Source organism: Phoca vitulina, unplaced genomic scaffold (genome assembly GCF_004348235.1).
Source record: "Phoca vitulina isolate PV1807 unplaced genomic scaffold, GSC_HSeal_1.0 scaffold59, whole genome shotgun sequence".
Lineage (NCBI taxonomy): Eukaryota > Metazoa > Chordata > Mammalia > Carnivora > Phocidae > Phoca > Phoca vitulina.
In genome coordinates this window covers 2,938,452-2,962,473 of record NW_022589762.1, presented here as the reverse complement: position 1 = coordinate 2,962,473, position 24,022 = coordinate 2,938,452, and the positions used below count along the sequence as shown (strand labels likewise).

General features: G+C 41.3%; 1 protein-coding gene and 1 pseudogene across 7 annotated transcripts in view; one reads left to right on the top strand and one right to left on the bottom strand.

Annotated features, from left to right (window-relative positions):
• RAD52 (RAD52 homolog, DNA repair protein) overlaps positions 1–24,022 on the bottom strand; it is a 36,258-nt gene that overhangs the window by 2,439 nt on the left and 9,797 nt on the right. For 5 of the 7 annotated variants that reach the window (XM_032390954.1, XM_032390960.1, XM_032390957.1 and 2 more), the window contains exons 2-9: positions 19,312–19,416; positions 18,167–18,268; positions 17,472–17,565; positions 17,233–17,300; positions 14,521–14,639; positions 13,519–13,594; positions 799–995; positions 499–641 (exon numbers count right to left, since the gene is read on the bottom strand). In XM_032390954.1, the coding sequence (XP_032246845.1) occupies positions 499–641; positions 799–995; positions 13,519–13,594; positions 14,521–14,639; positions 17,233–17,300; positions 17,472–17,565; positions 18,167–18,268; positions 19,312–19,398 (886 nt within the window). In that variant the 5' untranslated portion in view covers positions 19,399–19,416. The remainder of the gene's footprint in view (positions 1–498; positions 642–798; positions 996–13,518; positions 13,595–14,520; positions 14,640–17,232; positions 17,301–17,471; positions 17,566–18,166; positions 18,269–19,311; positions 19,417–24,022) is intronic. The other 2 variants (XM_032390958.1, XM_032390959.1) reach the window with 2 other exon arrangements.
• On the top strand, positions 20,254–22,058 carry LOC116623520 (annotated as a pseudogene).

Genomic DNA, 24,022 nt, shown 5'->3' with positions numbered 1-24,022 from the left:
AATATTAATGAACTAAACACGAAGAAAGTCCTCTGAATCTTTCTTAGGGAGAAGCTGGGCAAAAATCCAGCTGGTCTGGGATAAGCCCTTTCTTTGTTTCTACTCTCTGGGAAAGACTAAAAAAAAAAAAAAAAATTCTGCTACTACCACTAGGCCTGGATCAAGTAAACTGAAGTTCACGGATGAAGCACGGCCCAAAGCCCCCATTATCGTCAAACAATTCTGCCTTCTATTCACGGACTACTCAGAAAAGCTTTCTAGCAAACGCGGCCAAAGTACCTGAAAGGAAAAAAACCGTTCTCTACCCTGAAATTTCTAGTTCTAGATTATGTCAAGGGCCATTTCCTTCCCTAAAAAAAGGAGTGTCTTTAAAAATGGGGAAATGCAGGGCAGGACTTCATGATCGCAGCTTAGCCTCCTCTACCCGGCGTGGAACCTGAGAGAAGGCCTAGGAGGGCTGGTCGGGAGCGAAGCGCGGCTCCCGGCCTCCTCACGCACCCGGAGTCTTCGGCTCAGCCGCCGGAGCGCACAGCTGAACCTGCCGCCGCTCCTCCATCTGCTGCCGGAACTGCCGCTGCAACTGTTTCTGGCGCAGCTTCCGCTCGTACGTGGCATCGCTCGCGGTGGCAGGCGGCCGCAGGCTGCATCCCAAGAGAACAAGGGGGGCGGGGGGTGAGTCCCGAGCGAGCGCAGGGAGCAGCGGGCCCGGCCGGGGGGCACACAAGCCACCACGCTGGCTCAGCCCGTGAAAATGGAGGAGGGGGGGACGGGAGGACGGGGAGGGAACCAGGGCCGCACCGGCAGCTGCTGGCCTTCTCCTCCTGCACCACAGTGGGCGGATCATCCGAGCGGCTCGGTCTGCAAGGCGAGGTCACCTCCGGTGGTTCGGGGGGTCCCGGAGCCACATTCTGCCGGCAGCTGCTGTATCTTGCTTGTTCCACAGATGGTTCAAAATCTTGTCTCTTTGCTCTCGTTAGATCCACTTCAAGAGGCAACTAAAAAGGGAAGAAAGGGGCTAAATACCTTCTTCCAACTGCACTTGCCCTCCTTTGTCCCCGCCTTAACGATCTAGGTTCCTGGAAAACGGCATGACAGTCCTCCATCCATCATTCCCTCTAGGTCCTGAGAAGCTGAGACAACGGATCCACATTTCACCTTGTATTTTTTTTTTTTTTTTTTGAAGATTTTATTTATTTATTTGACAGAGAGAGACACGGCGAGAGAGGGAACACAAGCAGGAGGAATGGGAGAGGGAGAAGCAGGCTTCCCGCCGAGCAGGGAGCCCGATGTGGGGCTCGAGCCCAGGACCCTGAGATCATGCCCTGAGCCGAAGGCAGATGCTTAACCAACTGAGCCACCCAGGTGCCCTCACCTTGTATTTTTAATTACAGGAGGAGAAGTAAAACAATTTCGTGTTCTACTTTATACCATTCTGTATTAATCACGTTTTGATAAAAAGGAATCTTACTTTATGATTCAGGGCAAATGGTCTGTAAACCCTAATTTGAATCTCTCCTTGTCAGCCGGATCTGTCTGATGCTGTCTACTTTTTCTCTCTTTTTCATGGAAATGATCACACGGACTCTTTGTGGAGGCCTACCCTTTCTCTGCCCTTTCTCCCAGGATTTCCCCCGAAATACAACACTCATCACTGAAGAAGCCTTGGGTTGCTGTGGCACAACTAAGTGTCCTTGCAATGACAGGAAGAGGAAAACTTGCAAAGCACAGGTGTAGGCTGCTAGCCAAGGCCGCTGGAAATCTCCCAGTTTGGGGTCGTTCCTGCCTCTCACCAAATGTGAGAACTAACGATACTTCATGGCATTTGGCACAATGTTTTACTTCCAGGCCCTAAGCACTACAGAAACCCAAAGCTTTTCACTTGGAGAACTTCTCTCTCAATTCATATCGACAGAATAATTGAATAGGAGAAATTGAGACAACTACCATTTTGATAAAGATAACCTGAAAATGAAAATTGTATTACGAAATTTCTTATCTACATTGGAAAGTAAATAAGTAGGTTAAAAATAACTGAGCTTGGGGCACCTGGCTGGCTTAGTCGGTAGGGCCTGCAACTCTTGACCTAGGGGTCGTGAGTTCAAGCCCCCATGTTGGGGGAAGAGATTACTTAGAAAATAATAATAATATATTTTTTATTTGAAATAAAAATAAAATAACTGAGCTTATGCTACAAGGATGAACACTGAGGACATTATGCTAAGTGAAGTTAGGGCAGTCACAAAAGGGCAAATATGTATGGTTCCATTTATATGAGGTATGTACTTAAGAGTTAAAAAGCAAGACAGAAGAATGGCAGTTGCCAGGAGCTGTAGGGAAGAGGAAGCAGGGAACTGTTGTTATAGTTTCAGTCTTAAAAGAAAAGAGTTATAGAGATGGATGGTGCTGATGGTTGTACAACATAACAAAGGTATTTAATACCACTATCTGTTCACCTAAAATAGTTAAGATGGTAAATTTCAGGTTTTTGTTGTTATTTTGTTGCTTTTGTTAAAGATTTTATTTATCTATCTATCTATCTATCTATCTATCTATCTATCTATTTGGCAGAGAGAGAGAGCACAAGCAGGGGGAGCAGCAGGCAGACAGAGAAGCAGGCTCCCCACTGAGCAGGGAGCCCGATGTGGGGCTCGATCCCAGGACCCTGGGATCATGACCTGAGCCGAAGGCAGATGCTTAACGACTGAGCCACCCAGGCACCTCAAGATGGTAAATTTTGTTCTGTATAAATTACTGCAAGTAGAAAAAATGGGGAAAAAGTGAGCTGTGAAAAAAGCTTAAAAGACGCACAATGCTGAGTGCTGTCAAGGATATGGAACAGCTGAAATTGTACACTGCTGTGCAGAAGTGTGAAGTTGTACAACCACACTGGAAAACTGGAAGAATCTGTTAAAATGAAACATGCCTATCCTCTAACCTGACCCAGTAATTCCCAAGATAAATGGGTGTGTATGTGCACCAAAAGACGTGTACAAGAATGCTAACAGCAGCCCGATTCAAAACAACAAAGAACTACCAAAAAACTCCACTGTCTATTATAAAGTCAGAATGGAAAAATGAGTTGTGCTATGCTCATGCAATAGAAAAGTATACAATGAAAATGCTACATGCAACATGAATTAATCTCGCAAACATGTCGAATGAATGCCAGACACAAAACAGTCCATATGTTTGGTTCCCAAAAGTACAAAAAGTCCAAACTAATCTATGTTGCTAAAAGTGGTTTCCCTTAGTAGTGATGAGAAGGGGAGTCCTTGGCAGTGACATCAAGGGACAGTATTGAGACTTCTGGGACACTGGTAATGTTTTATCTTGATTTTGATGCTGGTTAAGTGAATGTGTTCATCACACTGAACATTTATCATTAGTGTACTTTTCTACATGTTTATATGTACACTTTAATACTTCAGTGAATTTTTATAAAGAACAATTTCATTTATATAAAGTTCAGAAACAAGAAAAAAAATCTACAAGGCTGGGGCACCTGGCTGGCTCAGTCGTTAGAGCATCCAACTCTTGATCTCGGGGTTGCAAGTTCGAGCCCCACGTTGGGTGTAGAGATTACTTTTTTAAAAAAGAAAGAAAGGGGCGCCTGGGTGGCTCAGTCAGTTAAGCGTCTGCCTTCAACTCAGGTCATGATCCCAGGGTCCTGGGATCGAGCCCTGCATCGGGCTCCCTGCCCCACGGGAGGCCTGCTTCTCCCTCTCCCACTCCCCCTGCTTGTGTTCTCTCTCTCGCTGTATCTCTCTCTGTCAAATAAATTAAAAAAAAGAAAAACTTTAAAAAAGAAAAAAAAAACCTATGAGGCTGAAAGTCAGAATAGAGAAGTCAGGACAATAGTAACTTTTCAAAAGAGAAGTCAAGGTAGTGAATGGGAGGGGGCAAACGGTACCCTGGGGTGCTGGTAAGGTTTTAGTTTCTTATCTGGGAGATAAGTAACTCTGTTCACTTCTAAAAATTCATCAGGCTGTGCCATTACAAATTACATAGTTTTCTGTGTATATGTCACACTTCATTTTTAAAAATCTTTAAAAAAATAAAAGAGTAAAAAAGAAAAGGAAAAGGATGTTATCAGAATGGTAGACTCGGAAGCTCCAGGCGCCCCCTCCTCCTAGAGACACTGGGTTAACAATATACAAACTAAAATACCTTTGTGAGAACTCCAGTGACCAGCTGAGAAGCTACAGGCCTCAGGCCAGCATAAAACCAAGACAAAATTCCAGCAAAAGGGGTAGGAAAATTCATGGGTGGCATTTTGCATGCCCACTCAGGCCCCTGCCCCTGCCCTCATCCAGCATAGAGCAGTACAACCAGGAGGAAACTTCCCATCCTGGGCTCTGCCTCTGGGATGGAAACAAAAGAGTAGACTGTATCTACGATGTTGTGGTTGGTCTGGGGGCTGCCCAAGGCATTGGTTTCTGTCTCACCTGACTCAGCACGCTGATGGGACCAGCAGAGTTTTAAAGTCACTAAAAACAGAGATAAGCACCAGAACACATTGGACCTACAGGGGTGCAGTCAGATGCCAGGAGGAGAAGGAGATCCTAAAAGGTTTGGGAGGTCCTAGGACCTCTAGCTGGGCTGACTGTTTAAGGTCTTCCCCTGCACAAAACCAGTACATAAAAACTGGGAAAGGTGGTTGTTTTCTCAAATGCCACATCTCAACCAAAGATCACAAGGCATAGAAAGAAACAGGGAAATGTGGCCCAAACAAAGGAACAAAATCATCTCCAAAAACTGACCCCCCCCAAAAAAAATGCAATCTATGTGCTACCTAACAATGAATTTAAAATAATGGTCATAAAGATGCTCAATCAGCTAAGAGAGAACACACACAACTAAATGAAATCAGGAAAATGATGCATGAATGAAATGAGAAGAATATCAACAAAGAGAAACTATAAAAAAGCAGCTAACAAGTTCTGGAACTGAAAAATATAATAACAGCTGAAAAGTTCACTAGAGGGGTTTTACAGCAGACTTGAACTGACAGAAGAAAGAATCAGCAACATGAAGACATACAAATTCAAGAAGCTCAAAAAACTACGTCTAGGACAAACGCAAAAGCCTCACACCAAGGCACATTATAATCAAACTGCCAGAAGTCAAAAACAGTACCCTAATAACAAACTACCAGAAAGAGAAATTAAGAAAACAAACCCATTTATAATTGCAACAAAAAGAATAAAATATTCAGCAATAAATGAATCAAGGAGGTAAAAGACCTGTAGAGTGAAAACTGTAAGACATCGATGAAAGAAACTGAAGAATAAATAGAAACATATTCCATGCTGTGGATTGGAAGAATTAATATTGTTAGAATGCCCAACAAACCAAAACAATCTCCAGATTCAGTGCAATCCCTATCAAAATCCCAATGGCATTTTCCACAGAAATAGAACAAACAATCCTAAAATTTGTATGAAACCACAAAAGACTCCAAATAGCCAAAGCAAACTTGAGAACAAAGCTGAAGGCATCATGGTACCTGATTTCAAACTATATTATAAAGCTATAGTAGTCAAAACAGCATGGTACTGACATAAATACAGACACCTAAAACGATGGAACAAAATAGAGAGCTCAGAAAGAAACCCATGTTTATACAATCAACAAATTTATGACAAAGAAGCCAAGAATGTACAATGTAGAAAGGACAGTCTCTTCAGTAAATGGTCTTGGGAAAACTGGACAGCACATGCAAAAGAATGAAACTAGACCATTATCTGACACAATACACAAATATACTCAAAACAAAGTACAGACTTAAGTGTAAGACCTGAAACCATAAAACTCCTAGAAGAAAACACAGGAGATAAGCTCCTTAACATTGGTTTCGGTGATGACTTTTTGGATCTGACACCAAAGCAAAGCCAACAAAAGCAAAAATAAACAAGCACGACTACATCAAACTAAAATGCTTCTGCACAGCAACAGAAACTGTCAACATGAGGGTGCCTGGGTGGCTCAGTTGGTTAAGCGACTGCATTCAGCTCAGGTCATGATCCTGGAGTCCCAGGATCAAGTCCCGCATCGGGCTCCCTCCTCAGCGGGAAGTCTGCTTCTCCCTCTCACCTCCCCCCTCTCATGCTCTCTTTCTCTTCATTCTCTCTCTCTCAAATAGATAAATAAAAATCTTTAATAAAAAAAATAAAAAACTGTCAACATGAAAAGGTAACCTATTGAATGGGACAAAATATTTGTAAACGATATAACCGATAGGGGGTTAATATCCAAAATATGTAAAGAAATACAACTCAATAGCGAAAACAACAACAAATAATCCGATTAAAAATGGGCACAGGATCTACACAGACATTTTTCCAAAGAAGACACACATATGGTCAACAGACACATGAAAGGATGCTCAACATCACTCATCATCAAGGAAGTGCAAATCAAAACCAAAATGAGATACCACCTCATACCTGTCAGGGTGGCTATTATCAAAAAGATAAGAAATAAGTGTTGGAGAGGATGTGGAGAAAGAGGAAGGCTTGTGCAGTGTTGGTGCACAGTTGGTGCAGCCACTGTGGAAAACAGTATGGAGTTCCTCAGAAAATTAAAATGTGATCCATCAATTCCACTTCTCGGTATTATCCAAAGAAAACAAAAACACTATCTCAAAAAGCTATCTGCACCCCATGTCCACCGTGGCATTATTTACAATAGCCAAGGTATAGAAATAATCTAAGTGTCCATCCATGGATGAATGGTTAAAGAAAATGTAGTGAATATACAATGGAATATTATTCTACCATAAAGGAGGAAATCTTGTATTTCTCACAACATGGATGCACCCTGAGGGTATTATGCTAAGTGAAATAAATCAGAGAAAGACAAACACCATATCGTCTCACTTATATGTGGAATCTGGGGGGCAAAAAGAGCTCATAGGTACAGAGAATAGATTGGTGGTTGCCAGGGAGAGGCAGGTGGCAGGCAAAATGGGGAGGGGGTGTGCGGAAAAGTACAAACTTACAGTTATAAAATAAGTCATGGGAATGTAATGTACAGCATAGTGATTACAGCTAATAATATTATATATTTGAAAATTGCTAAAAGAGTAAATCTTAAGTTTAAAAAAATTTGTAACTAGCTTTGGTGATGGATGTTAACTAGACTTATTATGCTGGTCATTTCGTAATATATACAAATATCAAATCATTATGCTGCATACCTGAAACTAAAATAATGTTACATGTCAATTATATCTCAATTTTTAAAAAGTCAAAGACAAAGAGAAATCTTGAAAGCAGCAAGAGAAAAACAAATCATCACATACAAGAGAGCCTCCATAGGATTATTAGATTTCTTCTTACAGGCCAGAACAGAGTGGGATGATATATTGAAAGTGCTGAAAGAAAAAAGCTCAGCCAAGAATACTGCATCCAGCAAAACTATCCTTCAAAAATAGAGAAATTAAGACTTTCTCATAAAAACAAAAGCAGGGGGAGTTCATTTCCACTAGACCTGCTCCACAAGAAATGCTAAAAGGAGTTCTTCAAAGTGAAACAAAAGGATGCTAGACACGAACACAAAGCTACAGGAAAATAATAAGTTCTCCAGTAAAAGTAAATACATAAATATAATAGCCTGTATTATTATCCTTTTGGTGCACAGAATTTAAATGAAAAAAAAAACTATTAAAACTATATAATGAATAAAAAAGTTTTAAAAACAACTACAGTTTTTATAACTGTAAATCTCTGTTACTGGGTATACATTATATAAAGATGTAATTTGTAACATCAATGAGATAAAGTGGAGCAGGGGTGGAGTTGTAAAGGAATAGAGTTTTGGGGGGCACCTGGGTGGCTCAGCTAGTTAAGCATCTGCCTTCAGCTCAGGTCGTGATCCTGGGGCCTGGGGATCAAGCCCTGTGTCAGTCTCCCTGCTCATCGGGGAGTCTGCTTCTCCCTCTTTCTCTGCCCCTACCCCCCTGCTCATGCTCTCTCTCTCACTCTCTCTCAAATAAATAAAATCTTAAAAAAAAAAAAAAAGGAATAGAGTTTTTGTATGCAACTGAACTTATCAGTTTAAAATAGAATGAATGCTGCAACGTTAACATGTTTTATAATTGCAATAATAACCACAAGGAAAATATCTCTAGAATATACACAAAAGGAAATAAGAAAGGAATCAAATCATGTCACTACCCAAAAGTAAAACAAAACACAAAGGAAGGCAGTAGGAGAGGAAAGGAGGGACAAAAAAGCTACAAGACATACAGAAAACAACAAAATGGCAACAGTAAGTCGTTCACTAACACTAATACTTTAAATGTAAATGGATTAAATACCCCAATCAAATGACATAGATTGGCTGCGCAGATTTAAAAAACAAGATACAACTATATGCTTTTTATAAGAGACTCACTTTAGATCTAAGAACACAGGCTAAAGGTGAAAGGATGAGAAAAGATATTCCATGTAACTGGTACCAAAAGAGAACAGGGCAGGCTATACTAATACCAGACAAAACAGACTTTAAGTCAAAAATTGTTACAAGAGACAAAGGAGGACATTATACAATGATAAAAGGGTCAATTCACTCAGTAGGTATAACAATTATAAATATTTGTGTACCAAACAGCAGAGCTCCTAAATATATAAAGGAAACTTTGTCAGAACTGGAAAGATAAATAGACAGCAACACAATACAATAATAGTAGGAAACTTCAATATTCTACCTCCAATAATGGATAGAATAACCAGACAGAAGATCAATAAGGAAATAGAGGATTTGAACATTATAAGCCAACTGGACCTAACAGACATATATAGAATACTCCACCCAACAACAGTAGATTATAATTCTTCTCAAGTACACATGAAATATTCTCCAGGAGAGACCACATGTTAGGCTACAAAACAAGTCTTAACCAACTGAAGAATACAGAAATCATACAAAGTATGCTTACTGATCACAATGGAATAAAACCAGAAATCAATAGCAGAAGGAAAAAGTGGAAAACCCACAAACATGTGGAAATTAAACAGTACACTCTTAAACAACCAATGGGTCAAAGAACAAATCACAAGGGAAATTAGAAAGTATCTTGAAACAAATGAAAATGAAAACACAACATACCAAAACCTATGCTATGCAGCAAAAGCAGTGCTAACAGGAAGGTTTATTGCTGACACAAGCTAGCAAAAAAATGAAATAAAGCTTGGAGCAGAGATACATGACATAGAGAACAGAAATGCAATAGGGAAAAAAAATTGACAAAACTAAGAGTTAGTTTTTTGAAAAGATCAACAAAATTGATAAACCCTTAGATTAACTAAGAAAAGAGAGAAGACTCAAATAACTAAAATCCAAAAATAGGGACATCACAACCAATGCCACAGAAATAAAAAAGATTATAAGAATACTCTGAACAATTATATACCAACAAATCAAATAACCCAGAAGAAATGGACAAATTCCCAGACACATACAACCTACCAAGACTGAATCATGAAGAAACAGACAATCTGAATAGACCAGTTACTAGTTAGAAGATTAAATCAGTAATCTAAAATTTACCACCACCACCACCAACAAAAAAGCCCCGAACTAAATGGCTTCATGGCAGAATTCTACCGAACATTTAAAAAATTAACACCAATCCTCCTCAAACTCTTCCAAAAGCTAAAGTGGAGGGAACACTTCCAAGCTCACTCTATAAGGCCAGCATTACTCTGATACCAAAGTCAAACAATGACACTACATACACTTACCATGATGAGCACTGAGTAATATATAGAACTGTTGAATCACTATATTGTACACCTGAAACTAACATAGCACCATATGTTAACTAGACTGGAATTAAAATAAAAAACTTAATAAAAACAAAACAGAAAAACCAATGACACTACAAGAAGAAAAACAACACTGTGAGAAAATTATAGAAAAATATCCTTGATAAATATTGATACACAGATCCTCCAGGGTGCCTGGATGGCTCAGTCAGATAAGCAGCTGACTCTTGATTTCAGCTCAGGTCATGATCTCAGGGTCACGGTACTAAGCCCCATGTTGGGCTCCATGCTCAGTGGGGAGTCTGCTTCTCTCCCTCTCCCTCTGCCCCTACCCTGGCTCATGCATGCATGCACTCTCTCTCTCAAATAAATTAATTAAAAATTCTTTATTAAAAAAAAAATCCTCCAAATTCTAGCCCACCAAATTCAATAGCACATTAAAAGAATTATACACCATGACCAAGGGGGATTTATTCATAGGATGCAAGGATGGGTCAACTCCACAAATCAATCAGTGTGATACACACCACAGTAACAAAAGAAGGGACAAAAGCACATGCTAATCTCAATTAATGCAGAAAAAGCATTTGATAAGACTTAATACCTTTTCGTGATAAAAATATTCAACAAACTAGGAATAGAAGAAATATACCTCAACATAATGAAGGCCTTATATGAAAAACCCACAGCTAACATCATACTCAATGGTGAAAGACTGAAAGCTTTTCCTATAATATCAGGAACAAGGCAAGGATGCCCACTCTCACTACTCATACTCAGCATATCGGAAATCCTAGCCAGAGCAATTAGGCAAGAAAAAGAAATAAAAGGAATCCAAAGTGGAAAAGAAGTAAAATTATCTCTAGATGCAGATGACATGCTCTCATGTGCAGAAAACCCTACAGACTACCAAAAAAAAATTATTAGAACTAATAAACAAATTCAACAAAGTTGCAGGATACAAAATCAACACACAAAAATCAGTTGTGTCTATACACTAGTAATGAACAATCCAAAAAGAAAATGAAGAAAACAATCCATCTACAATAGCATCAAAAGAATAAAATACTTAGTAATAAACCTAACCAAGAATGTGAAAGACTTATACACTGAAAACTGCAAAACATTGCTAAAAGTAATTAAAGAAGCCACAAAAAAATGGAAAGACATCTCATGTTCATAAATTGGAAGACTTAATATGGTTAAGATGCCCATATTACCAAAGTGATCTACTGCTTCGACACAAACCCTATCCAAATTCCCATAGCATTATTTGCATTAAAAAAAAATTATCCTAAAATTCATATAGAATCTCAAAGGACTTCAAATAGTGAAAACAATATTGAAAAAGAAGAACAAAGTTGAAGGGCTCATACCTTCTGATTTCAAAACACACTGCAAAGCTACAGTGATCAAAATGGTATGATACTGCCATAAATACAGACACACAGTCCAATGGAATAGAGAGCCCAGAAATAAACCCTTGCATAAATGATCAAATGAATATCAGCAAGCGTGCCAAGACCACTCAATGGGGAAAGGAGAGTCTCTTCAACAAATGATGCTGGGAAAACTGGATATCCACATGCAGAAGAATGAAGTTAGACCTGTATCTTACATCATAAACAAAAATAAATTCAAGATAGATTAAAGACTTAAACATAAGACCAAACCCATAAAACTCATAAAAGAAAATATAGGGGAAAAGCTTGATGACATTGGATTTGACAATGATTTCTTGCATATGACACTAAAAACACAAAGCAAAAATATACAAATGGGACAATGTCAAACTTAAACATTTTAAAGGCAACCTATGAAATAGGAAAAAAAAAATTGCAATCCTGTCTCTGATAAGGGGTTAATATTCAGAATAGATACAGAATTCCTATAACCCAACAACAAAAAATTAAAATCCCCAATTTAAAAATGGGCAAGGAACTTGAATAGACATTTCTCCAAAGATAATATACAAATGGTCAAAAAGCATATGAAAAGATGTTCAACATCGAAACTTATCATCAGAGAAATGCAAATCAAACCCACAATAAGATAGCACCTCACACCCACTAGGATGGCTGCTATCAAAAAAGCAGAAAATAACAAGTGTTGGTAAGGATGTAGAGAAATTGGAGCACTTGTGCACTGTTGGTTGAACTATAAAATGTTGTGGCCACTACAGAAAACAGTGTGGAAGTTCCTCAAAAAACTACCATATGGGGGCGCGGGGGTGGCTCAGTCAGTTAAGTGTCCAACTCTTGATCTGAGCTCAGGTCTTGACCTCAGGGTGGTGAGCTCAAGCTCTGTGTAAAAAAAAGAACAAAAACACTACCATATGATCCAGCAAACCCACCTCTGGATATATCCAAAGTAACTGAAAGCAGGGTCTTGAAGAGGTATTTGCAAAACCATGTTCATTACAGCACTATTCTCAAGTCAAGAGATGAAAGCCACCAGATGTCCATTGATGGAAAAATTAAAGAAAATGTGGTGTATGCATACAGTGGATTATTCAGCCTTAAAAAGGGACGTAATTCTTTTTTTTTTTTTTAAGGACTTTATGTTTAAGTGATCTCTACACCCAACATGGGGCTTGAACTTAAAACCTGAGATCAAGGGTCCCACACTCTACCGACTGAGCCAGCCAGGCATGCCGAAAAAAAGGAGGGTACTTCTGACACAGGCTACAACATAGATGAAACTTGAGGTCATTATGCTAAGTGAAATAAGTCACAGAAAAACAAACAGTATGATTCCACTTGCATGTGGCGTCTAAAGTGGTCAAATTCACAGGAACCGGAAGTAGAATGCTGGTAACCAGGGGCTGTGAGAAGGGGAAATGGGGGGTTGTCCTATGGGTATGAAGTTGCAGTATCCCAAGATTAAAAGTTCTGGAGATCTGTTTCATCAGTGAACTATACACTTAAAAATGGCTAAAATGATCAATTTTATGTTATTTTTTTACCACAATAAAAAAAAAAAAAAAAACCCTAATATCCCTCATAAACACAGACGCAAAAATTCTTAACAAAATATAAGCAAGCGGAGGCCAATAGTGTATAAAAAGGATTTTAACAAGGGAAAGTGTGGCGTTTTGACAGCTGCCAAGTGCCACTCCCGTCTGTCAGGTGTCCCCAGGCGGCAGCCGTGGAGGACAAGGCCGGGAGTGCTGCGTGGGCGGCGGCACTGCGGGCGTCTTCGAGAACGCCGGCCCGGCCCGGAGTCGGCAGCCACTCCGCCGGCCACAGGCACGCTCCGTCCCCGCCTCAGCCCCGGCCAAGAGCGAGGCCAGGCCGCGCGATTCCGGACCCGTCTCCAAAGGCCAGGGCGCGGCTCGTGGGACAGGCTCGGGCAGAGACAAGGGCATCTACGCCGTGGCGCCTCGAGCGCAGGAGCAGCAAGAAGGCTGAAGAGGTGGGTTCTTCCTGAGTGTTGCTAAGGAACCCCAGGGGCGCTGCCGGCGGCTCTGTGCTCCTTTTGAGGTTTCACAGACCGTTCCCGAACACAGCTCTCGTGTAGAAGAAAACAAGTGGCACAGATTCTCGAGGCTTCAATTCCTTCAGCTGGAAAATAAGGTGACTGGTTCCTGCTGGCTCTGGTCGTCAAACAAGTCTGAAATACACATTCCAGACCCTCGAAAGAGCCGAGTCTCCCCTTCTCTCTCCCTCCCGGAATACTCAACCCATGCCAGCCGGAAAATAGTCCTCTCTTTACTGCGCTGCATTCCATCCATCCATTTCTAACATACCTGGCGGGGAAGCTTATTTAGTGACCTCAGATAGTCTTTGTCCAGAATACAGTTTCCAAGTGCATTCCCGAAACTTCTAAGGGTAAGGAAAAAAAAAAAAGAGCGAGAAACAGGTTGAGAATGATTAGGTGTAAATTATCAGAGACCAGATACCTTTGTGGCAAGGTGCTTCTCAACTGCGGCACAGGAGATGGAACCTAATACACCTGCAGTAACGTTTCCTGGGCACCTGCCATGTTCACGCCCTCTGTATGAGGCTCTCAGAACACAGCACAGGGCATAACAGTCACCAGTCTCTGCCCTCAACAAGAGGTGAGGAGGACGAAAAGACTAAGAAACCATTCACAAAACCCCATTAGCACCAACTCCAGAGCAGAGAATTCTTTTTCCAAGGACAGTTCCAATTCCCCAATAATAGTGGGCAACACACACTTAGGGCACATCCTCCTCCCTGACTGAAGTTCTTTACTTGGGACATCTGGCCTCCTGTATGGGTTATGGTACAGCAAGTTTTTAGTGTAGGTTCATACATGTGTGATCCAATTCACTTCAATTCTCAAAGGCCACATATGACCCCAAAAAAGGTTAAAAAAACCCTTGTTCTATGCACCTAAGGTGTACATACCCAAGGAAACACTGTTTAGGTGTTTTAAAGAGAACGGGGAAGCTATCTCTGTCCTTGTGTGGAAAGGTCTCCAAGACACACGACTGAGACAGGGGTATGCAAAATGAAGTACAGAGTAGAGAATATAGTATTCTACCACTTGATCCCAAAGAAGGCAGACCTAAGCATAAAGAAGCATGGGGAAAATACGAAGTGTAGGAAACAGGGCCGACGGGGACAAGGGGGAGTGAGACTTGGGTTATTTTATTATTTTATAAAAAAATATATATAAATTATAATTTATAAAGTTATTTTAACTTTCGTACCACGCATTACGTTTTAAACAAACGCACAGGAAATAAAACTGACGCAAGTTAGACCCCAGCCCTTGTGCTCACCTCAGCGCTCGCTTCAGCCCGTCGGTCACGGCCTCCTTCCTGGCCTTCTCCAAAGACAAGGCTTTTGACTTGAGGCCCTCACTGACACCATAGCCCACATCTTCATGGTAGGAGCCATCCTGCAGGGAGAGAAGGAGTTCAGACTCCAACATGAAAAGCTGCACTCGTGTCCCTGGTTCCACAGCTTTTCTCGCCCTCAAGGGCATTCGCACCAGGCGCACAGAACCCAGGCGCCTTGCTAAAGGGCACACGGGCACAGAGTTGGAAGAGAATTAATTTCCAGCACTACGTTCTAGACCTGATCTCCGCGTAAATGTGCAAGACAATTCTCCCTTCCCACTTCCTCTTTCACATAAAAAAGGCACATATCTGGGGCGCCTGGGTGGTTCAGTCTGTTAAGCATCTGCCTTTGGCTCAGGTCATGATCTCAGGGTCCTGGGATTGAGCCCTACATTGGGCTCCCCGCTCAGCAGGGAGTCTGCTTCTCCCTCTCCCTCTGCCTGCCGCTCCCCCTGCTTGTACTCTCTCTCTGACAAATAAATAAATAAAATCTTTAAAAAATAAAAAATATAAATAAATAAAATAAAATGAAATAAAAAAGACACATAGCTAACCCACCCTAAGTCTTACTAAGGTGCATTACCCCAAGGTATAAAAACCTCTGGGACACTAAACAAAAGGAAAATGTGAAATACTGTATTTAACAGACTCTTAACGACTGGATAGCAAATCTTTTCATGGGTTAGGTGGGTATCCATTTCTTGGCTTTCACCAAAAATGAAGGTACACCTGATCAAGTTATTAGCTGATAGAGAACCGAATATAATTTTGGATGACAGGACTCTGATTTTTGAGGTATAACTCAGAAAGCTTATTCAAAGAAATGAGTGACACTGTAACAACACTCTCTCCATTCCCAGTTTATTTATGTGAGCAAGGTTTTTCAGTACTATTTATAAAAATGAGAAGTTAGAATAGAATTAATGCTGAATGTTCCATCTAGGAAAAAGTAATATTAAATGATGGACATATAAACTATCTAAAAAGAAAAAAAAGCTTCATCCATCTCATTAATAAATGCATTTTCCTGGGGCCCGTGGGTGGCTCAGTCGGTTAAGCGTCTGCCTTCAGCTCAGGTCATGATCCCAGGGTGCTGGGATCAAGCCCCGCGTCGGGCTCCCTGCTCAGCGGGGAGTCTGCCTCTCTCTGCCTGCCACTCCCCTACTTGGGCTCTCTCTCTCTGACAAATAAATAAATACAATCTTAAAAAAAAAAAAAAAGAAATGCATTTTCCATAAAAATTTATTTTTATTAAGTATATAAATTTTGATGTAGTTATTTTGTCCCCCTCATAGACCCAATTGACTGATCAATTTTGTGTTAATAATACCTGTAATAGTAACTCAATCCAGAAGAAATTTTTTATAATTTAGAGCCTTAAGGTCACTGAAAATTTACCCAAAAAAATTACTTTTATATACACATACATACACACACAGAGGAATATGCTAAGGTTATTAATAAAAGGTTCTGAACACATATAAGATATATAAAATATATATTCCAAACATATATCATACATGTATTCCAAACATGTATTTTGTTTATACATATATACATATACATACACATATATACATACACACACACACACACACATACTGACAAAAGCCAATGGGGAGATAGAACGGAAATATGAGTTTGAGAAGAAACAATGTAAAATTTCTCATGATTAAAGAATAGCTTGCTCGTGTATTTTTTTAAGTGGATGACAGTATTTAATCGTTTATGATATTTAAAATCCAGTGGTACATTTAAAAAAGATGTAACAAAATATACATGGAATAAAGGGGACAAAGGATACACTTATCCTGATGAGCCGTGAGAAATGTACGGAAGTGTTGAATCACTATATTGTACACCTGACACTAATATACCACCGTATGTTAATTACACTTGAATAAAAAAGGAAGATAAAAATGTAACAGATTTATTTTAGAATGTCAGATCTTACAATATGCTAAAAAACATACCGTTGCAACTACAGGTTTGCCCTGTTATCCAAAAGTAGAATGTTCTCATGAAAACTTCCGTAAGCCAAAATGGCATAAACCAGAGAATTACCATTAATTTATATGGAAAAATTTTTGAGCATTCCCAGATGCAAAAAATAACCTGTTATGCTTTTCTGATACCTTAGGACACATCTTGCTAACGGATGCACAAAACATATGGAGATAAAACACAGATGCTCACAGATGGCGTTCAAAGCTCTGCCGAGATGCTGAGTGTGGTTCCTGGGGATGGACTCGCGGGGCCACTCTTGCCACCAGGGTGTGCCTTTTTTCATAAAAGCGAAAATCTTCTCTGGATTTCTTTCAGTTAAGTGAAAACAGGTACCAGCATAGGTCTTTCATAAAAGCAGAGCGGTGTAACACAAAATTTTGAAATGCAGAGGACCTGCATTTATACTTTGGGTGAAAACTTTTAGGTGTCAGCTTAAAATGTGCAGGAAAACACAAGTTTTTCAGAATTCATTTAGGGGGCACGTGAGTAAGAATGTTTGGGTACCACCATCCTAAGGAACACTGGCTGAGCCCCAGCTCTAGAGCCTAGCTCTCTAGGCCCAGTCCAGAGAATTCTCTACCTGCTCATTCTCTCTTACCACCCACCCGGTCCTTGGAGGCAGCGGGTCTATTCCATCACCCTCACCTTCAACTGGACTCTCACAAATGCACAGACTCCCACGTAGAACTTGCCATTGTTAAGGTCAACAAAATCTAGGAGTGGGAAAGAGAACCAGTTGAAGAGGATGCTGATCCCTGCGCCTCACCCATATCCTACTGGCAACTAAATACACCTACTCTACATCCTCACCCACAAAATACTCTCATCCGAAATTAGTACCAAAGTAAGGGAAATGAAGAAGTCACCGTTGCCAGGAAACATACCCACATTCTGCTGTGTGATAGAGTGTGCCCAGCCATTGTAACCAAACATCTCATTGGCCAGATTAATTACCCTGTGACCTTCAATGTAACATACCTGGGAAAAGAAATTAAAGAGGAAAAAAAAAAAAAAAAGCTTATTAAAATTCCCTGCCATACTTAAATGAGAATCAAAATTTACTTAATTTACTCCTTACCAGCTTTTTTGGCAAAACTGCCCTTTAACATTCCAGGGAAATTCTCAGTGAACTTATTTCAAAGATCTTCCAGAAGGAACCAGTTACAACTAATGTTTTGTCTGGAGGGAGGGACTAGACTCAGAGGGGAAAGATATCCACTCACCTAGCAGTTTCCAAAACTCACAGTTTCCAAAAAAGTACAAGTCTCAGGCTGACATATATTATTGAAGACCAAAAATATACACAGAAGTGAAAATTAGAAGCAAAGGGCAAAAGAAACATTTTTAAAAGACGGTGTAAAAATCCCAAGATGGCAGGTATGGAAGTCTCAAGACAACACTTCGGTCGCTTCAGATGACAATGACGGCTGGAACCCATCCCCTCCCAAAGACACTAGGAAACATCTAGCAAGAGTGAGCAGGAGACCTTCTGAATCCGTGAAGACCCAGAGAGGGAGCGAGATCCTCTGAGTAGCCAGCTAGAGGGGCACCCACTTTTCAAGCATATCAACTCTCCTACCCTCTGGCCTCCTCCAGCCATGCGGCTACTGATGTATTCCGGGCCCAGCCTCTGCCTCAGAGCATTCTGGATGGCCTGGTACTCTTCTGCTGTGTACTGATACTGCAATCCAGAGAGGAAAATTAAATTGACATTTCCCCCACTCCTACGTCAGCAAGTCTTCAACTTTTTGGTCTCCAGACCCTTTACACTCTTAAAAAGTATTGAGGACCCTAGAAGCTCTTGTTTACAGGGTTATGTCTACCAATACTAGGAATTAAAACTGAGAAACTTCTAAGGCACACCTTCCATGAGCCGTCAAAGCAGCATCCCCCCAGGCCGTGCGTGCTCTGGAGAGCCCCACTGTTCACTCAGAGAATGAAAGGAAAAGGCAAGAAGTATTTTAGTATTATTAAGGAACTCTTCTTGACCTCATGCACTCGGAAGAGGTCTGGTGGACCTCTGGGGGTCACTGGGCCACATTTTGAGAAGCATTGCCCCGGTGTCACCACCCTCCTGACAAAACTTTCTCAAGCCAGAATTGGTAAACTGAGACGTCCTGCCTCTGAGTCTGTATACATGACGTTTATGCCCGCAGGGGAGTAGGGGGATACCTCTTCTCTAATTCAACAATTTTCCATCCTACACGTACATAAATATACTACTACTTGTTTTGACTTTTGTCCCCTTGGTAGTTTTCCCCTTGCCCTATTTAAATGAAATACCTTTGAACCAACAGATCTCTGGTATAGACAAAGATGGAATCGAGCGGACAAAGCAAGAATCTCTTTTATATGCACAGAATATCTCCACAAAGAATATGACCCCAGAATCTTTGGAACTGGGTGAAATGTGGATAGGAGTGATGGGGAAAGAGTAAGACTTTTCATTCACATATAGTCTACGTTTCATTTTGAATGTTTTACCACGTGAATATGTAATCTATCCAAAAAAATAAACAAAATGTAAATCTAAATGTAATCCCCAGTACTAATGCTAAAGTTCCACAATGCCCTGAGAGTTTATCAGACTCCCAAATAATGCACCTAACGGAAAACCCACTGACAATAAATAGCTTCCAAGTATATGACGATGCTCTACAAATGACTTTCTCCTACCTTTTCACTTAACCTCATTCTTCCCAGGTATGAAAAACACACAGTTACCTGTCCAAAGCATAATACAGAGCTGCCGCCAGCAGAGGAAGGATGGCTGCCACAGCCTCCAAGAACTGCTTCCTCAGTCCCAGACATGTTGATTCCGGGTGACCTCTGTAAAAACAGAAGATTTAAAAAGATCTCAAAGAATGCTAAAAGAAAAAAACAGGAGCCTCTACTCAAAATCAGATTAAATCATCCATATGTAGTATCCTACAAGTCGCTTTATTTACTTAACACTTTATTTGTAAGCACTGCCCCAATCAAGGACTAAGTTCCTCAGTGCTTAGCTACCCTCCAACATGGCATTGAAAATCCTTTAGGGACCACTTATACCCTTCTGTTAAAAGTCTTGCTAGGGTGGGGGCGCCTGGCTGGCTGAGTTGGTGGAGCATGCGAACCTTGATCTCAGGGTCAGGAGTTCAAGCCCCACGTTGGGCATGGAGCCTACTTAAAAAAACAAACGATGAAATGTTTGCTAGGGTGATGGTGTTATTAAAGGTGATTTTTATAATTAGAATGTATTATAATTGCAATATTTATCATTGAAAAAGTCAAAATTACAAAGACACTCCAAGGGAGATTAACCAAGCAACTGATTACTACCTACTATATCAACAACATGATCCTGGCCTCAGTGGGGTCAGAAAGGGAAGTATAAGCCAGGGGCGCCTGGGTAGCTCAGTCAGTTAAGTGTCTATCTTCAGCCCAGGTCATGATCTCGAGATCCTGAGATCAAGCCCCATATCGGGCTCTCTGCTCAGTGCAGAGTCTGCTTTTCCCCTCTCCCTCTGCCTCTACCCCTGCTCATGCTCTCTTTCTCTCTCATATAAATAAATAAAATATATATATATTTTTAAAAAGGTAAAAGCCATAATAACTGACCTACTTTCCAGGAGCTAACAAGCTGGCTAGTAGGGGAAGACTAACAGGGAAGTTAAAGAGCAAGAGAGAGCAGTGCGGACAGCCCTAACATTCAGGAAGAATAAAGCGTTAGACCAGTTAGGTCTGTTGCAGCATCAGCATCACCTGGGAACTTATTAGAAATGCAAATCCTCAGGTCCTACCCTAGACCTCCTGGATCAGAAACTAGAGCGGAGGCCCAGGAGTTAGTGCTTGCCCAAGCCACCAGGTGATTCTGACACAAGCTCAAGTTGGGGAGCCAATGCATTAGACTGAGACTATGCAAATGTATAGTCCATTAGAAAACAGAATTACCCTCAGAAGCACCTGCAACTGGCTGACCCACTACCTGACTGACCCCTACACCCGTCTCAGAGCAGATGGATTCAATATTGTGCCCCAGCCTTTCTGTCCCTTTCCCGCGTTCAAGATGTGGAAGCGAGGACATGGTGGGTCCTCCGGTGTGAAATTCCGGATTTCCCTGGGTCTTCCCGTAGGAGCCGTGATCAACTGTGCTGACAGCACAGGAGCCAAAAATCTGTAGATGATCTCGGCGAAGGGGATCAGGGATGGAACCGGCTTCCTGCTGCTGGTGGGGGTGACATGATGACGGCCAGAGTGAAGAAAGGCAAACCAAGTTCAGAAAGAAGGTATATCCAGCAGGTAACTGGACAACGCGAGTCCTACTGGAGAAAAGCTGGTGTGTGTCCCTGTTTTGAAGGTAACGTGGGGGTCACAGTGAACAGTAAAGGTGAAATGAAAGGTGCTGCGGTCACCGGACCAGTTGCAAAGGAGTGTGCACACGTGTGACCCAGGATTGCAGCCGCTGCGGGCAGCACTGCAGGATTCTTTGGTGTGTTCAAAAAAAAAATTTTAAATTATGTGCTCCCAATGTCTGTCTTCCTATTCTTTTCTACAGGTCACCTTTCTTTTTTTTTTTTTTTAAGATTTTATTTATTTATTTGACAGAGAGAGAGACACAGCTAGAGAGGGAACACAAGCAGGGGGAGTGGGAGAGGGAGAAGCAGGCTTCCCGCTGAGCAGGAAGCCCGATGCAGGGCTCGATCCCAGGACCCTGGGATCATGACCTGAGCCGAAGGCAGACGCTTAACGACTGAGCCACCCAGGCGCCCTACAGGTCACCTTTCTTGACACCACCCAACCCTTGCCTCCTTTTGTAAAATGAAATCACTCGGTGCAAACTGGCTGTGGGTGTGTGCAAAATAAAGATAAACAGTACTTGGCAAAAAAAAAAAAAAAAGTTGTGCCTCAGCAAACTTGCTTGCTGTAGTCTTCAGGTTATTTGCTGACAGTAAAACTACAGATCTAGGAATGTTAGGTGGCGGGACGCTCCCATGGCGCCGCAATACAGCGTTTAGGGGCTCAAGTCCTAAATGTCAGTTTCTGGCTGTACACCCACTAGGTGCTTGACTAAGGGAAAAAATCACACAATCTCTCTAAAGGATGTTCTCTCATCTAGAAAATGGACAAAGGGGGGGCACTTGGGTGGCTCAGTCGTTAAGCGTCTGCCTTCGGCTCAGGTCATGATCCCAGGGTCCTGGGATCGAGCCCCATATCGGGCTCTCTGCTCGGCAGGAAGCCTTCTTCTCCCTCTCCCACTCCCCCTGCTTATGTTCCCTCTCTCGCTGTCTCTCTCTCTCTGTTGAATAAATAAATAAAATCTTTAAAAAAAAAAAAAGAAAATGGACAAAGGAATAATACCTGCATTTCCTACGGGTTCTGTCGAGATTAACATGATACTGCTTGAAAACTGCATTAGAATAGCACACACAAGAAGTCCTAAAAGGTTAGCTATTGCTAAGTGCGTCTCAACTTTCTTATGTACAGTATGATGAAAATGCAAAAGATTATTTAAATGATCATAAAACACTACATTTCAACTAAGAATGATCAATCATTTCTAATCTGGCACTGAAAAAGTAGAAGGGTGGCCTACACTAGGTTAATTAAGTGTCTAAAATGGTTATAACAGGGGCGCCTGGCTGGCTCAGTCAGAAGAGCATGCGACTCTTGATCTTGGGGTCGTGAGTTCAAGCCCCATGTTGGGGGTAGAGAGTATTTAAATAAATAAATAAACTTAAAAAAATAAAACAAAAAATTGTTAAAATAGAATCAATATATTATATACCTGAAACTAATATTACACCATATGTTAACTAACTGGAATTTAAATAAAAACTTTAAAAAAAAGAAACACTTCACATATGCTGGGATAGCTACAATAAAAAAGAGAATAACCAACGTTAGTTGAGGATGTGGAGAAATTGGAACACACACAGACACACACACACACACAATCTATTAAAACAGGTTGGGTGCCTGGCTGGCTCAGCTGATAGAGCACTAGACTCTTGATCTCGGGTTGTGAGTTCAAGTCCCACGTTGGGCACAGAGATTACTTTAAAAAAAAAACAACCAACAGGGGCACCTGGGTGGCTCAGTCGTTAAGCGTCTGCCTTCGGCTCAGGTCACGATCCTAGGGCCCTGGGATCGAGCCCTGCATTGGGCTCCCTGTTCGGCGGGAGGCCTGCTTCTCCCTCTCCCACTCCCCCTGCTTGTGTTCCTTTCTCGCTGTGTCTCTCTCTGTCAAATAAATAAATAAAATCTTTAAAAAAAAAAAAAACCAATAATTTAAAATTGTTACAACAGGAAATAGTGGAATAAGGATCATATTTAGAATGCATTGTAAATGCCAGAAAAAATAGTTAAAAGAACAAAGTGGGGAGGGTGCCTGGGTGGCTCAGTCAGTTAAGCGTCTGCCTCAACTCAGGTCCTGATACCAAGTCCCACATCAGGCTCCCTGCTCATCGAGGAGTCTGCTTCTCCTCTACCCCTCCTCCTCCCCCCAGGTGGCTCAGTTGGTTGTGCCCGACTCTTGATCTCAGCTCAGGTCTTGATCTCAGAGTCATGAGTTCGAGTCCCTACTTAAAAAGAAAGAAAAGAATGCAGCAGATCTGTCTCCGAGGGATGGGACGGGGGTGGAGAATAGTGTAGCAGGGATCTTTTTCCAAATAAAACTTTTAGCACTATTTCACTTTCCAATATGTACATGTATTATTTTAATAAAAATTAGAATAAAAAATTTAAAGACCTGTTATATAAAGCAGAGGTCAGCAAACCTTTTCTTTAAAGTGCCAGATAGTAAATATCTTAGGTTTTGCAGGCTACATGGTCTCTGTCACAACTATGCAACTTGGGCCTCTGAGCCAAAGATAATATGTAAACAAATGGGTGTGGTTGTGTCCCAATAAAACTTTATCACAAAAAGAGGTGGCAGCTTTGGGCCACAGGCCATAGTGTGCCAACCCCTGCTATAAAGCATGCTTTGAACGTTACAGTCAGACCTGGTTCAATATCCCACCCCACCCAATACATAATACATTATTTAAGTTGGGCAATTACTTAAACTTTCTGTGCTCCAATTTCCTCATCTGTAAAGGGGAATATTAGTAAAATCAACCTCATAAATGTGTCGTATTAAAATGATGTGATAAGGGGCACTGGGTGGCTCAGTTGGTTGGGCATCTGCCTTTGGCTCAGGTCATGATCTTGGAGTCCTGGGATAGAGCCCTGCATCGGGCTCCCTGCTCAGCGGGGTGTCTGCTTCTCCCTCTCCCTCTGCTCCTCCCCCCGCTCGTGCTCTCTCTCACTCACTCTCTTTCTCAAATAAATAAAATCTTTAAAAAATAAAATAAAATTATGTGATAATAACAGTATCCAGCAAAAATCATCATTGGGTACTAAAAAGTTGTGGGGGAGACTCACAAAGTTTCAAATGAGCACTTGTTCACTTATT